The following is a 14,237-nucleotide window of genomic DNA, read 5'->3' on the forward strand; positions in this document are numbered from 1 at the left end:
ATATAACTAGATTGTTTTTTGATTTTGATATTGTTATTAAAAAACTATAGTTTACACAACGGTAAGAGAATGTTACATACTAACTAGCTAATGCTATGTATGTATGATATGTAAGTAATATTAATGATTAAATTTGTTTTCTAATTGGAACAGGGATTGGTTGGTTTTTATTGTTATTTATTGGCACACAGTTCATAGAACAACAACAATTATGTTGAAATCGAACGGAAACCGAAAATCAGAAGAAATAGCTACAAAATCAAATTGATTGAAATTGATTGAAAAGTTTTTTTTTGGTTTCGAATAATTAATATTAATGTATTATTCAGTTTCTAAACTAACTAAGTTATATATACGAAAATATTTGTTTGCCAAATTTGTAGCTAAGAAAACGTTTTTGTTTTTTTTTTTAATCATTTCGTTTTGTTTTACATAATACGAATACGAATAGAAAATAGATTATATATATAGTATACGAACTCGGGTTTGAATTTGATTTGTTTCAAGGGAAATTTGCAAAATTGCCAATTCGTTTGAGGCCAATTCGTTAATTTTTGGTTTTGTTTTGGTATCTTTTGGGATATAATTGAAGTTAACTTTAACGTATTTATCATTATACGAGTATACGAATATATATTGAGAGTTAAATGTAATTATTTTAATATATGTATATATAATTCGAGATAAAAACAAGTGGATAAAAACCTTCGCTCCAAATCCAACTGATCTGGTTGGTCCTCTCACCTGATGGTTGATCACTTATTTGATTTGTCAATTTGTTACGTATTAACTTGAAACACCCAGCAACATTACGTTTAACCCAACTCTTAAAACGGCCAATACGATTAAAGGCCTCGGCAATTTTGTTGGTATCATTATCGGCAGTCGGTGCTGATAGACTAGATGAGCCAAAATTGGACAAAAGCAAGGCTAAGAAGAGGTTAAGTACCTGTTATATATGAAAACGACATATCAATTAGACGCATGGGGGGATCAATGAAATTGCCAATTTCAGTTAATTACTTACCACAAGATTGCCGATAACAACGGTGGCCAAAAAGAATGGAATGCATGAGACATCACCCACATACATGCAATCCCACATGGATTCAATCCATTCACCACATAGCACTCGGAACACGATCATAAAGCTGTGCATGAAATCGGTGAAATTCCATCGTGGCAGATCGCCATCCGGAAAGCGATCTTTGTGATCTAATTATATGGAATAGAGAAGTAAAATATATAGAACAATACATATACATATACATATACATTGTATTAATACAATTCAAAATAAAATATCTACAATATAGGTCGGTCTGTGTATCTGTTTGGGTTAAAGTTCGTTTAAATTAATTTCATATTCGGTGTTTTTTTTTTCTTAGTTTCTGTATCTAAAGCCACTTTTTAAAAGCAAGTGCAAAAAGTTTGTTCAGCGCAATTTTTGCATTGGCATTGGCACGATTCACAAAACAGTGTTGTAAAATGGTATATAAAACAAATTATAATCAAAAATCGAACAGTTTGCTCTCTCTTAAGCCACAAAAATGTGTAGCTAATTGTTATTGTGTTTCATAAAACAAAACAAAAAATCTAAGTTTATTAAAAAAGAGAGAGATTGAGAATAAAAATTGTTAAAATTGTTACGTAGAGTTGTGAAAGAGACACTTGCAATTATAGAGTATTATAAGTAATAATGGTAGATAATTCTGCAATCAATGACTGCAAGTACTTACAGAAACAGAAAGGACGAGAGCAATACCGAGACCGGAATCAAGTCAAATTAAGTTTTGTTTATCTTCCCTTTTTTTTGGATTTATTAAAACGGATTTAAGGGCTGTCTTAGCCATTTAATAGAATTTGAAATATATTTAGTTTCTTAATAACTTTAACAGACGCGATTTATTGATCATGTCGATGGGGGGTAGGAGGTCTGCAAAATGCTTACTAAATGGACAGGATCGCTCAAATCTCAACGGACTTTTATAGAAACCAATTTTTAAGAACTGTGACAAAATTAAACTATGACGTTTGGTGATTGAAAAACAGTGAAACATGTAATAATAAACGAAACATATAAAATTACATAGATATTAAATAGTTAGGTTCGAGATCAGAGATGATTTAGCTAACTTAACTGTAGAATTGTAAGGCCATATTACTTCTTTAAAGCCTAAACTAGTTGGGAATTGCAACTAGCTAAAGCTAGAAAAGTGAAGTGTACAGCTTACAACCCCAAAGTGCACCTTATGTTTGCACGGTCCAACAGTGATCGTAAATGTGTTCCAATTCGAGTACATACTAGAGATGCCACATCTCTAGTTTGTATATCGATAAACATTTTTATTGTTTTGGTTATCGTTAAGCACTATCAAATCTCTCGTAATGTGGGTATGTGGGTGTTTAACACAACGAACTTTTAAACAAAACATACAAATTACATTGAATATATGTAAATATCGAGAAGAAATAAATGAAAGTTAACACACATCGATTAAAGTTAATCACAATATGATAATGATTCAAAATTCACACCAAATACAAATACATATATCGAAGTATATGCGGAGTGTGCTGTCAAGAATATTGTGTTGTGAGTGAGTGAGTGAGTGTTCGAGTATATTCATTTCACTTTCTTCTTTTTGTTGTTGTTGTTGTTGCTGTTGCTGTTTGAGTTTTGAGTTTTGTTGTCGATCTCGTATTATTGAACTTACCGTGATAATTCTTTCCAAACAGTTGCATTCCCATCACGGCAAAGATGAAGATGATAATGCAAAGTACAAATGTCAGATTACCCAAAGCGCCCATTGTGCGTCCCATAATCGAAATGAGTAAATTGAGTGTTGGCCATGACTTTGCCAATTTGAATACACGCAGCTGCATTCAATTCAATTGTTTTGCAAGTTTTTGTAAATTTTTTTGTTTTTTTTTTTTGGATTTTTATAGGGTTTTTTTTTTATATTCAAAAATATCATTCAGAGGAATATTGCGTCGTTTCGAATCGTTTTGGTTTTTGGATTTGGATTTTTGTTAAGCCGGGCAAAGCGTAGGAAATATATTAAAATGACAAAAAAAAAAACGTAGATACAAATTGAAAAAGTTATGTTTTTTAAAATCAAGCAGCATTTGTTAATGGTAAAGTTAATTGGATTCTCTTGTGCCTAAGACTTAAATGATAGACTAGTTTAATGCCTAGTTATAGTTATATATATATATGTAGGTACTAAAGGTTCATATATGCAAGTCTATATTTCATTTATTGTTTAGCGATTTCTTTCAAATTTAGCCAGATAGTGTTTTCTTTTGTTGTTTTTGTTTTCTCTTTTTTTGTAGTGGTAGTAGTAGTAGAAGAAGTAGAAGAAGTTTAAGCAGCACATTCGTAATGTATATATGTATATTTATATTTGTATAAACAAAAAATCTTATGTAAAAATAACCGTGCCCAAAAGCATTTGCCATTTCTTTTAGATTTCAGTCCAAATTGGATTCTAGGCTGTAAAAGGCTAAGTATTTGAAACAGGAATATTAACAAAATATTGCATGCATACATACATATATATCAGATATCTAAATATATATATATATGTAGGTATGCACAGCTCTATTAGATTATATCATTAAAATAAAACAAAAAGTAAATCATTTCGTTAGTAGTGAAAAAAATTGTAAGGGTTGGCAAATTTTTGGAGTGGTTAAAAGTGATTAGAGATTTTTGGTTCTTGTAAGTAGTTCTGGTTATTGTTGTTGTTGTTGTTGTTCATTTTGTTGTTGTTATTGTTGTTGTTGTTATTGTTGGTCAGAGCCCGTATACCTGTATAGTTTTTGCCAAAGAGCTGCATGCCCATTACAGCAAATATGAAGATAATAATGCATAAGACGAAAGTTAGATTGCCCAGAGCGCCGACCGTTCGACCCATAATCGATATGAGTAAATTTAAAGTTGGCCATGATTTGGCTAATTTGAAAACACGCAGCTGCAAGAGGGGGGAATGCGGAGTTGATGGACAGATGGAAGTGTATTATGGAAGAAGATTGAAGGAGACATTTACATATTTCGTTATGTATACATATGTGTGGTGATTTTGATTGTTAAATTATTGAACGCGTTAGTTAGATTTGTATTAGATTAGAGGAGATATAACTTAAGGCTAGACTATAAACTTAACTAAAATCTATTAATGATGAATCTCAATGTCAATATGAGAGATGGGATACAATGTGCAGATATGACGCTCTTACCAAACGAAATGAACGCAAAACGGATAGACCTTGGACACCCTCGAGACCCAGCTCAAGCAATGAGAGGGCCACAATGATGAAATCGAATATATTCCAGCCTTCTTGGAAATAATATTTGGGACTCATTGCGCATAGTTTCATGGTGGCCTCAATGGCAAAAGTGGCCGTAAAGAACTATTGAAATGTTTTTGGAAACAATTAATCTAAGATTAATTTGTTAGACATATGAATTGTACTCACGTAGTTGCCACTCTTGAGAACACGTTCCATCTCTTTGTTCATATCATGATGATCCATGGCCATGAACATTGTATTCACCACAATGCACAATGTGATAAAGAGCTCAACGAATGGATCAAAGACGATCAGGGAGACCCATTCCTGAAATTTCAACCAAACCCAGCAACAGTCCCACACACAAAACACATCGATGCCCTTTAGTATCGCTTCGAGTGCCTTATCCTTAAATGTTGGCCCATCTTCGTCATCGTCCTCTGTTGGAAAATAGTAAACGGAGACTGAACCATACAAAAATTTGTTATTAGTTGTGATTTGACCAACTTTGACTCAGCCAGATTTTTGGTTTTACTATATTCTTTTTGCTTTTCTTTCCATTCTTTTTCTGTTTTTTCTCTTTTCTCATTATATTTATTTAATTTTCTTTTTTTTTTTTTTTTTAATTTGTCTTTACTTTTGAAACGAAGCTTGCTTTGCATTGGATATCATTCGTTAAGGTTCTTTGCTTACTGCTGATTTTTTGGTTTATTTGTTTTTTTTTGTGGCTTTTGTGTGTTTTTGGTTTTTAATTTGGAATTTTTTTCAATTTAATTGAAACAAATGTTTTCTAACTATTACTAAGTGGTGCTAACAAGATAAAAAAAAAAAAAAGAATTACAAAACAGAGAGAAGGATATATAGAGATAGAGGCTTGATTTGCATTTAATAATTAAGGTGAAAAATACAAATTGATTTATTATTTGTCTGCAATTAATCTACTGGCTCCCCTTTAATGTCTTTGACTGGTTTAATAGTTTGCATTTATTTATGTGAGTATCTACTGGCAATGAGTTGAATGAATTTCTATATAAAAATTGTCCAACATGTTTGTTTTCTCAAAAAACTTCCTTGGCAAACGTTAAAAATTTGACTTCCTAGCATAAAAGAAGGTATTAATATTGTATAACCATTATCGATATATAGTAAGAATGGACCACAACTAGAACTTGTCTGATCGAGATTAAATCGGATATGGTAATATGAATGTATGTATGTATGTATACTAATCTATTGGACTAACCAAAACTAAAGTATTGTATTCACAGGTGACCTTCTTGTTCATCGATTGTATGGTGTTTTATCAAAGGTTCGAATGTAGTTAGTTATATAGATTCGATAGAATTTTAGTATTCTTTGGTTTTGATCGAAAAAAATGGGGAGATTGACATATTAAAAGGAGATTTTTCACGTTTTAGATGGAATCATAGCAAAGGCGTAGCCAAGTTTAAAATATATGTAGCTGCCCATTCCCCGACTATAACTCATACAATTCTTAAACAAAATCATGGAAATTGCGACATAATGGCTGAATTGTGATAAATAGAATAAAGTCATTGATCTCTTGAGAGTTTTCGTTCTATGCAGCTTGCTTAATAATTTGTGTGGATCGCATTTTATTATGTCCTCGTAGAGGGTATTATAAGATTGTTCAGATATTTGCAACACAGAGAAGGTAATATTTTCGAGTCCATAAAGTCGATGCAAAGTCGATAGCTTCATGTGAATTTTGTCGAATTTCAAAAACTAGATTGTATTTGAATAACCATATTGGACTCAAAAGTCCACCTGTAGTTACAATGCTTTAGTTAACTAACTACTTGAATGTATGTAGAGATACAATATACTGCTATAAATGGATTTGGCTAACTAACTAACTGTAGTCACATTTAATTAAAGTTAATTGAAGTAAATTGGCCAAGCTATAGACTTGGTAGACGGGGGAGAAAGTACAAAAGCTTTCCAAATCGAAATGTCATCCAATACAAATGTTAAGCGTTCATTTTGAATAAATGCAAGTAGTAAATAGATTTTCATTTTAGTTATTTAAGTTATTTTGTATACTACATATGTACATACATAAAGATATATACACATATGTACATAAGTATATATGTACATACATACATACATACATATGTGTACATACATATACATATCTAGGTATATGCCATATGTCTATGTATGTATGTACTATTTCACGTGGCGATTGTTTAAATTCTAGTTAATTATAGATGAATAATAATTTAACCATATCATTGTACGTTTTTCTTTGTGTTGTCGGTGGTGGTGGTTGTAGTGGTAGTGGTAGTGGTGGTGGTGGTGGTGGTGATATGTGTGTAGTATGTATATTTTTGTGTTGTTAGACTATAGAAAAAACTTCTACAAACAATAAAGAAAACAAAGAAAAAGAAATAAAATTAAGAGTTATAGAGAGCAAATAGAATTTAAGCATGCTATTTAATTGATTTATTTATTATGAACTATATGTAGGTATAGATTAATTACAAAATTTTCTACTAATAGTAACAGAAGAGCTGAAATGCATATTTCAAAATATTTCAAACTACGACAATATTGATTAAGATTCTTAACAAAGTAATTAATTATTAATTTCTACGCAACAGACATGCTCTAAATGGGGGAGGAAAATGAAAATTCACAAGCAAATGAAAAATCCTAACAAAAAAAAAAGAATAAAAAGTATACGAAAGGCAAGAAAACTAGAGGCGATAAGTCAAAAAGTATAAGAGACTGCAAATATTTGTATTCAATTGAGCCCATTTCTGTCATCAGCTTTAACTACTATCCTTGTGTGTGTGGGTGTGTGTGTGGCTTGTGTACTGTTATTAGGCACGGCAGCAAAGTGCTGTGAGCAGCAGCAATAAATGTCTCGCTGTGTGTAATTGTGTGTGTGTGTGTTTGGGTGTAAAGCAGATCTATAGAAAAAGAAACCCGTAAGTTATACTTTTTGTTGCCTACTATTTGGGGCAAGAGAAATTGTTCGTATCTGTGAGTATGTGTGTGTGTGTGTGTGTGTGTGTTGCGTAGGCTTTTGTGTATGTGTATCTGTGAGTGAGTTAAGTGATAAACTTTCGCTTGCTGTTTTGCGTTTTGTTTTTCTTTTTTTGGAAAAAAATTATTTTTGTTTTTTTTTTTTTAAATTGTTTTTTTTGTTTCTTTTTCTTTTTTTTTTGTTTTTGGCTTTCTTCTGTTAGCATCAAATGGCAATTAAATAAAATGGACGAGTCAAAGAAGTCATTCATTTGAGTATATATAGGTATATTTATATATATATATATAAATGTTTTAAATGTATGTTTATATCAATGAAAGGACAATAAAAAACACAAACAAAAATGATATGCAAAAGTGACTAGACAACAATTGAAACAAAAATTTATTAAAGGGAAACAACTTTTTCAAGTTGCAAATTTTGTTTTGTTTATTAATTTGATGCACAGGCTCTAAATGCTCCACATGCAGCAAAACAAAATAGAAACTCAAAACCGAAATGTTAATTTATTATCAATGTTATTTATCATCATCATCATAATCATCATCACACATGGCATAATATTTACATTAAAAAATGTTCAATAGAGACGACAAAACAATAGAATTATGAAAATATGAAAATGACGGAAACGCATAAGAAATTCGAATTGACAATAAAAAAAATAATATATTTGATATATAGATATTTATGTATTTAAAAAGAGAGAGAGTTAGAGTTTGGAGTTCAGAGCAGGGGACAGACAGTTGTCTGTCATTGGCTCTATGCAAAATGTACAAAAATGAAACAGTATGCATAAACATACTTAAGTATGCAATTTTCATATGTTTATGTACTATGTATGTATATGTATAGATGCAAAATATATATCAATCAATGGTTTTTTTGTTTTTTTTTTTTCGGTTTGAACAAAATGATAGTTAGCTTTGAGTTAAGATCAAGTGACTTACCACCTCGATCGCTAGCTCGACTATGCCGACCTGCGGCTTGTTCAATTATATCATTCAGAACCATAACATCTGAAAAGTAGAAATATATCTCTAGTGAAATTCTGTAATCTGTATCACTCTACAAATGAAAGAAACTTCTGGAAGTCGATTGACTGAAAGCCGTTTGAAATCCATAACAAGTTCATCGATGAATCGTTTGTAACCTATGTATATGAATTTACCTTTCATGTCGACCACCGTTTGTGTCTGGACGGGCTCGATAAAAGGATTGTCATGATGTTTAATCTTGCCAGCTTCGTCCGTGCACTCCAGACCAATTTCCTATTTAAGATTTAATGAGTATCAATCCACACTAATTGTAAGAAGAGTATTTGGTTTCAATTTCAACTTACATAGTCTCGATGCTCGAGTTTATGATTGGTATCCATGCAGGTGGTGGCACCATTTGTGCCCCCCACTGATTGATTGCGTGAATTGCGATTACGCAATTTACTCTCTTTGGTCATTGTGCTGACGCCCATGACGGCCATGCCGCCCAAAAGATCGCCATGTGAGGTATACGATATTCTGGACTGATGCGAGGTATACGATGAGTGTCTAGAGCCTATGAGAGAGAGAGAGAGAGTGAGATGGGAATTCAACAACGATTGATTAATCAAAGCCAATCAAAGAGCTTACCTAGATTGCCATAATAGACGGGCACAATAATGGCCCCATTTTCTTCTGACATGGGCGTCACCGCATTCGAGTCATCGGCATAGGGCAAGTGTTGCTGTGCATCCTGATATGTTGATAGTACCAACGGCTTACGATCGCTCCCCGGTATACCGAAACGGCCACGTCCATTCCGTATCGTGTACTGCGATTGGGCGGGGCAGTTAATTTAAATTTGTACATTACAAAATTAACTTTTATATGTATATATATAAAATAGTTATGGACGCACACACTGCTAAAGTTAGTTAGGACTAATAAAAATTTGATTAACTTAGATGGGCTCCATTTATGATGAAATTATAAGCCCTTTGTCGATGTGATATGATCAGAAACGAAAGCGTAAAAACATTAATTTAAAGTAAACATTTAGATGACACAACAGAAATTACAAAAACAAATATAATTAAACAAATATAATCAATAATTTTCATAGATCTTTTTGTTTACATTTCGTGCACATGAAGAAGAGTGCACAGTCGTAACAGACATTTCAGACGGACATGGGACACAGTACAGTACAGTAGAGTACAAAACATTTAGCCAGAGGTTGCATAAATTTCATCGTTATTTATCTGTCTAAATGAGTGCAAGGGCACTTTGTTAAAAAACCAACAAGACGAGAGATCAGTATGAAAAGAAAAGTAAATTTAAATAAAAAGTCAAAAGAACAAAAATGACAATAGAATATGTACACATATACATATATATATATATTTTATATAGTAGTTATATATATATATGTATGTTTATTATTTATGTATGCATGTATGTATGGGTTACACAATATAATCACACGAAGCGACATGATTACATACATTTATTATCCTGGAGACAACTTAAAACTGATAAGACAAATTCAAAAATCAAATACGAAAACTACTATAAATACAAAACTTAATAAAACAAAAGCCAAATACATTGACAACATGACGGTGACAAGTGACAAGTGACAGACGCAGTTTATTATAATCAATCAGTGTGTGAGTGTGTGTCGGTGTGTGTGAGAATTATCCCATTTTTACATCATAATTATTAAATGGATAAGATGAACCATTTCAAAAATTCTCTTTGGTTCATGAAAAGCTGACTTTGAAATACTCTTTCTTTCTTTTAAAAACCAATTTAGATATCTCCTCCCTGCCTTAGAATTTGCTTACGATTTCATTCAGAAAATATAGATTTTTATGGCTTTAAACTCTTTTAATAAGAGTGAAGATCTAAGATAGATTTGAGTTCTAAAAGAAATGCTACAAGATGAAACATACATCGAAATCTCCTTTTGTGAGGATCAGTATTTTTGGTGTTTATTGTGAGTAAATGGATAGATCAGCAAGTTATATACAATATAATAGACAATTAGGTTAACAGATTATATGGTATTATAGACGATTATGATTATATGAATAGCATGAAAAATCAAAATCAAATAAAACAAGGAAAACTGTAAAAACATAGAGAAATCAATAGTTTAGTAAGACCAACATGATTATTTAGTATGAAAGATGATTATAACTAACTATGTATGTACCTACTCATTTGAGTTAAACTATAGTTAGGATATTATTGCTATTGCTTTTGTTGTTCGTAATATTGTAATGTATATATATTTGTGTGTTTATGTGTGTACAATTTCTGTCAAAGTCAAGTAGCTTACTTTAGATTACTGCCTACTAATGATCATTTGATAAAATCTAGAGACTGTGAGATCTATGTCTAGATATGTATCTAATGAGAAGGATTTAAAAAGTACATGAAAGTACAGTGTCTGTGTGTGAGTGTGAGTGTGAGTGTGTGTGTGTGTGTGTGTGTGTGTGTTGGGCGCTTACCTTGTGAGAACTACGTGATCCCCTGCGTATGTTAAACGGTGAACCAGGTAAGGATAAGGATGTCTAAGTTTTGTTGAATACATAGTTGTTTTTTTTTTTTTTACAAATAAAAGTTTTAAATAGAAGAAGAAAAAGAAAAATTGAATCAAATAACATATATATATATATATTTGTATATATATATATTCCTCATTTCAAATGTAGATTATATGTATATAAATACTTTGATTTTATGTTCTACTATTTGAAAGCAAAATATGTTGAAATATGGAGGTTTATTTACTTAAATATATGTGTGTATCTCTGTGTGTGTGTGTGTGTGTGTGTTTGTCTGTGTGTGTTTTTTAAATATTTAATTCGTGTGTGTACTTTTGTATATTTGTGTATTGTATACTACAGCTTAGCATTTCATTGATAAATAAAGGGAGGAAAAAATGTTAATTTAATTTAAATTCTTCGCTTAGATTTGTTACTAAAATGGTGGAGAGCAGGGAGATGTTATATACATATATGTATATACAGTTTACCAACCAACTATATACAAAAAAAAAAATAAGAAAATTTTAAATAAAAACCAAAAACAAAAACACAACTTAAATGAGACAAACAAATCCATCAATCAAAAGCTCCCATCAACCAGAAGAAAAAAAGGATTATTGATTTTTACTTGTTATTTTCAATTGAATTGTAATTTTCTACCGACTAAATTTCTTTTTGAACAATATATTTCAAAAATATCTAATATATATACACATATAAATTTCCATATATTTATATAGGTATATATATATGAATACGGATGCAAAGAATCTAACTTATGCTACGCTTTTCACATTAACAAAAATAAATAAAAATAACAAAAAAAAATAAACAAAAAATCACAAATAAAAAGTAGTTTACTATCTATCTATCTATCTATCTATTCCCCTTCTCAGCATTTGGCACTGTTTTTCTTATGTGTATTCTTGTTGTTTTCAGTGTATTTTTTTGAAAGGGTTATAGTTAGATTTACAGAGAGAGAGAGAGAGAGAGAGAGAGATAATGAAAGTAAAACCTACCTGAGTTTGAATTGAAATTCTGTAAATTTACTTTTGATTTGGTTTTTTTTTTGCCGAGCAAAGTATGAACAAATATAAGAACTAGCTACATAGCCAGCGAGTAGCTAGTAGCGAATAGAAAATTAGCGAGTCAGCGAGCGAGCGAGCAAGAGCCACACAGCGAGAATAATTATTGGATAAATAATATGCTATAAAGTTGAAAACTTTTTTCGTTTGTTTGTTCCTTTATAAATTAATCTTTAATTTTGAAATTAGCCTAAGCTTTGTTTTCTGGAATCTAAATCGATCTTGCAGTGATTTGACATGCACTTTCTATATATGTATATATGTATGTATAATACTCGTGCATTTGGATTCTCGTACAAGTTGTTCTTGCAGTTTTCAAAGTGTCTCTATGAAACAAACAAGTTTAAGGCCTTTGGGCGCTTAATATGTTTGATTTGTTGTTTGTATGTTTGTATACAATATTTGATCAATATTTTAAGTTTTATCCGCCAGCAAGAGAGAGAGAGCGAACAAATACAAAAACAAAACAAAAAACCCAAGAAAAAACAGGGAACACAATAATAAAAGAGTACTATATATTATATATATATATATATATATATATGTATATATTATTATGTAGATGGCGGTGAGCAATGCATTGCATTGGAAAAACGACTTGGAAAATTAGAGTGTGAGAGCAATAGCAATAATTGATTGGGTGTAGAAATACTATATATGTAAAGTTGGCACTTTTGCTAGCTACAATTATTGAATCAATCGTTTCTATGATTTCCCAGATGCCTTTGCCCAGTTGCCTTTAAGTTGGTCTCGATTTCCTCATCATTTCAATCAGAGTTTTTGCACGGCAACTTTCACGGTTCCCACACAAATTATTATTCATTTTTATTGTTTGGTTGAAAGAAGTATTCAAAATGTAAATGCGCTAAATGCTACACTTATTATTAAATACACATGCAAATAATGTTAATGCAATCAATAATATATACTAGATTAACTAAAGGTAGCACAAGCAATAGTTATAAATATATTTATTTAGAGAGCGAGCGATAGTTAGAAATAACTTGTTAATAATTAAACAAAAGATGGGGAGAGACGAAAAAAAACCAAAACAAAAAATATTATGGATTATACAAATCAAATACTGAAAGTACTTAAAGAAAGCTGTCAACTTGTTGTTGTTGTTGTTATTGTTGTTGCTATTAATAATGAAATTTTTGTTTTCTTCTCGGTTATTGTTGTTGTTGTTGTTGTTGTTGTTGTTAAGCAAAAGGCAAAAATTACTAGCCATAAAAGGCGAAGAAATCCTTAATTTGATTTTACTTTTGCTGGTGTATAATTTGCAATTTGGCAAATCATAATAGAAATGTTTTTTTATGTATGCATGTTATACATGTAGGTACATATGTATATATACATATTTATACATAAATGCGTGTATATATATGTATATAGAAGTATATACTGTAAGCATGTTTAACTAATTTGTATATATGTATGTATGTATATATAGAGAAAAAATATAAATTTAGTCACCTAAAGCATTCCGAGCAAAATGGTAATTGGAAATTGACCCGAATTCAAATCGAAACAATCGAAATGGAAATCATTAAGAAATTATTTAGAAAGCATCAAAGAAAAATGAAACTTAAGTTGTTAACTATTTTTAACCACGCACATTCATACACACACACATACATAGAAAAATACATGCACTAATCAATCATTAATAGTCATGGGCCAATCAAAATGTTTGACTCTCTCATTAAAGTTTCTACTAAAGAGAGATACAATAATCTATCATCGATCGAAAATCAATATCCAAAGAAATGATTACAAGTTAAGTTCTATATATATATATATGTGTGTGTGTATATGTATATATAAAGCCATCAAACTGAAAGAAAGTGGAACTCTTAAATGAATATACCACACACACACACCCACACACACACGCACACACAAGCACACACACAATTACACATTGAAAAACGAAAACTCAATTAGAAAAGAGGAAAAAAACAAAAAGTCTGAAGAATTCGAACCCGGAGAGTATTGCATTAGATTTAAGGCTAATTGATAACTTTGATACAAAGTCAAATGGAACGGAACAAGACCCCACACAATATTAGTATAAATACTAGTTTTGGTAGTACTATGATTGATGCAAAGCAAACTAAATGAAAATAGAAACTTATAAAACTAAAAACTCAAAATATAACACAAAACTTTTTATAAATTGAAAACGCAAATGGCTTAATTTTTGGTGGGTTTTCTCTCTCTGAATGATGCCTGGATTAATACACATGCATACACATACATACAAACATACATTTGTATATACATATATGTATGTATATATAGATAT

General features: G+C 30.8%; 1 protein-coding gene and 1 long non-coding RNA gene across 24 annotated transcripts in view; one reads left to right on the top strand and one right to left on the bottom strand.

Moving 5' to 3' along the window:
• Window positions 1-14,237, bottom strand: part of LOC6649183 (sodium channel protein para) — a 65,464-nt gene that overhangs the window by 29,020 nt on the left and 22,207 nt on the right. For 3 of the 22 annotated variants that reach the window (XM_047011435.1, XM_023179307.2, XM_023179299.2), the window contains 10 exons: window positions 10,806-10,868; window positions 8,941-9,121; window positions 8,655-8,866; window positions 8,484-8,583; window positions 8,263-8,331; window positions 4,483-4,736; window positions 4,243-4,416; window positions 3,815-3,977; window positions 1,028-1,215; window positions 745-949 (listed from right to left, as the gene is read on the bottom strand). In XM_047011435.1, coding sequence (XP_046867391.1) covers window positions 745-949; window positions 1,028-1,215; window positions 3,815-3,977; window positions 4,243-4,416; window positions 4,483-4,736; window positions 8,263-8,331; window positions 8,484-8,583; window positions 8,655-8,866; window positions 8,941-9,121; window positions 10,806-10,868 — 1,609 coding nt within the window. Of the gene's footprint in view, window positions 1-705; window positions 950-1,027; window positions 1,216-2,717; window positions 2,881-3,814; window positions 3,978-4,242; window positions 4,417-4,482; window positions 4,761-8,262; window positions 8,332-8,483; window positions 8,584-8,654; window positions 8,867-8,940; window positions 9,122-10,805; window positions 10,869-14,237 lie in introns of all 22 variants that reach the window. The other 19 variants (XM_047011430.1, XM_023179305.2, XM_023179303.2 and 16 more) reach the window with 13 other exon arrangements.
• On the top strand, window positions 5,042-5,828 carry LOC124460502. 2 transcript variants are annotated; one of them, XR_006954412.1, is made up of 5 exons: window positions 5,042-5,193; window positions 5,274-5,288; window positions 5,398-5,504; window positions 5,565-5,605; window positions 5,715-5,828. It is a non-coding gene; the product is annotated as an uncharacterized LOC124460502 (long non-coding RNA). The 2 variants fall into 2 exon arrangements; XR_006954411.1 differs by having other exon boundaries at window positions 5,042-5,288.

The sequence above is a fragment of the Drosophila willistoni genome (assembly GCF_018902025.1).
Source record: "Drosophila willistoni isolate 14030-0811.24 chromosome XL unlocalized genomic scaffold, UCI_dwil_1.1 Seg141, whole genome shotgun sequence".
NCBI classification, from domain to species: Eukaryota; Metazoa; Arthropoda; class Insecta; order Diptera; family Drosophilidae; genus Drosophila; species Drosophila willistoni.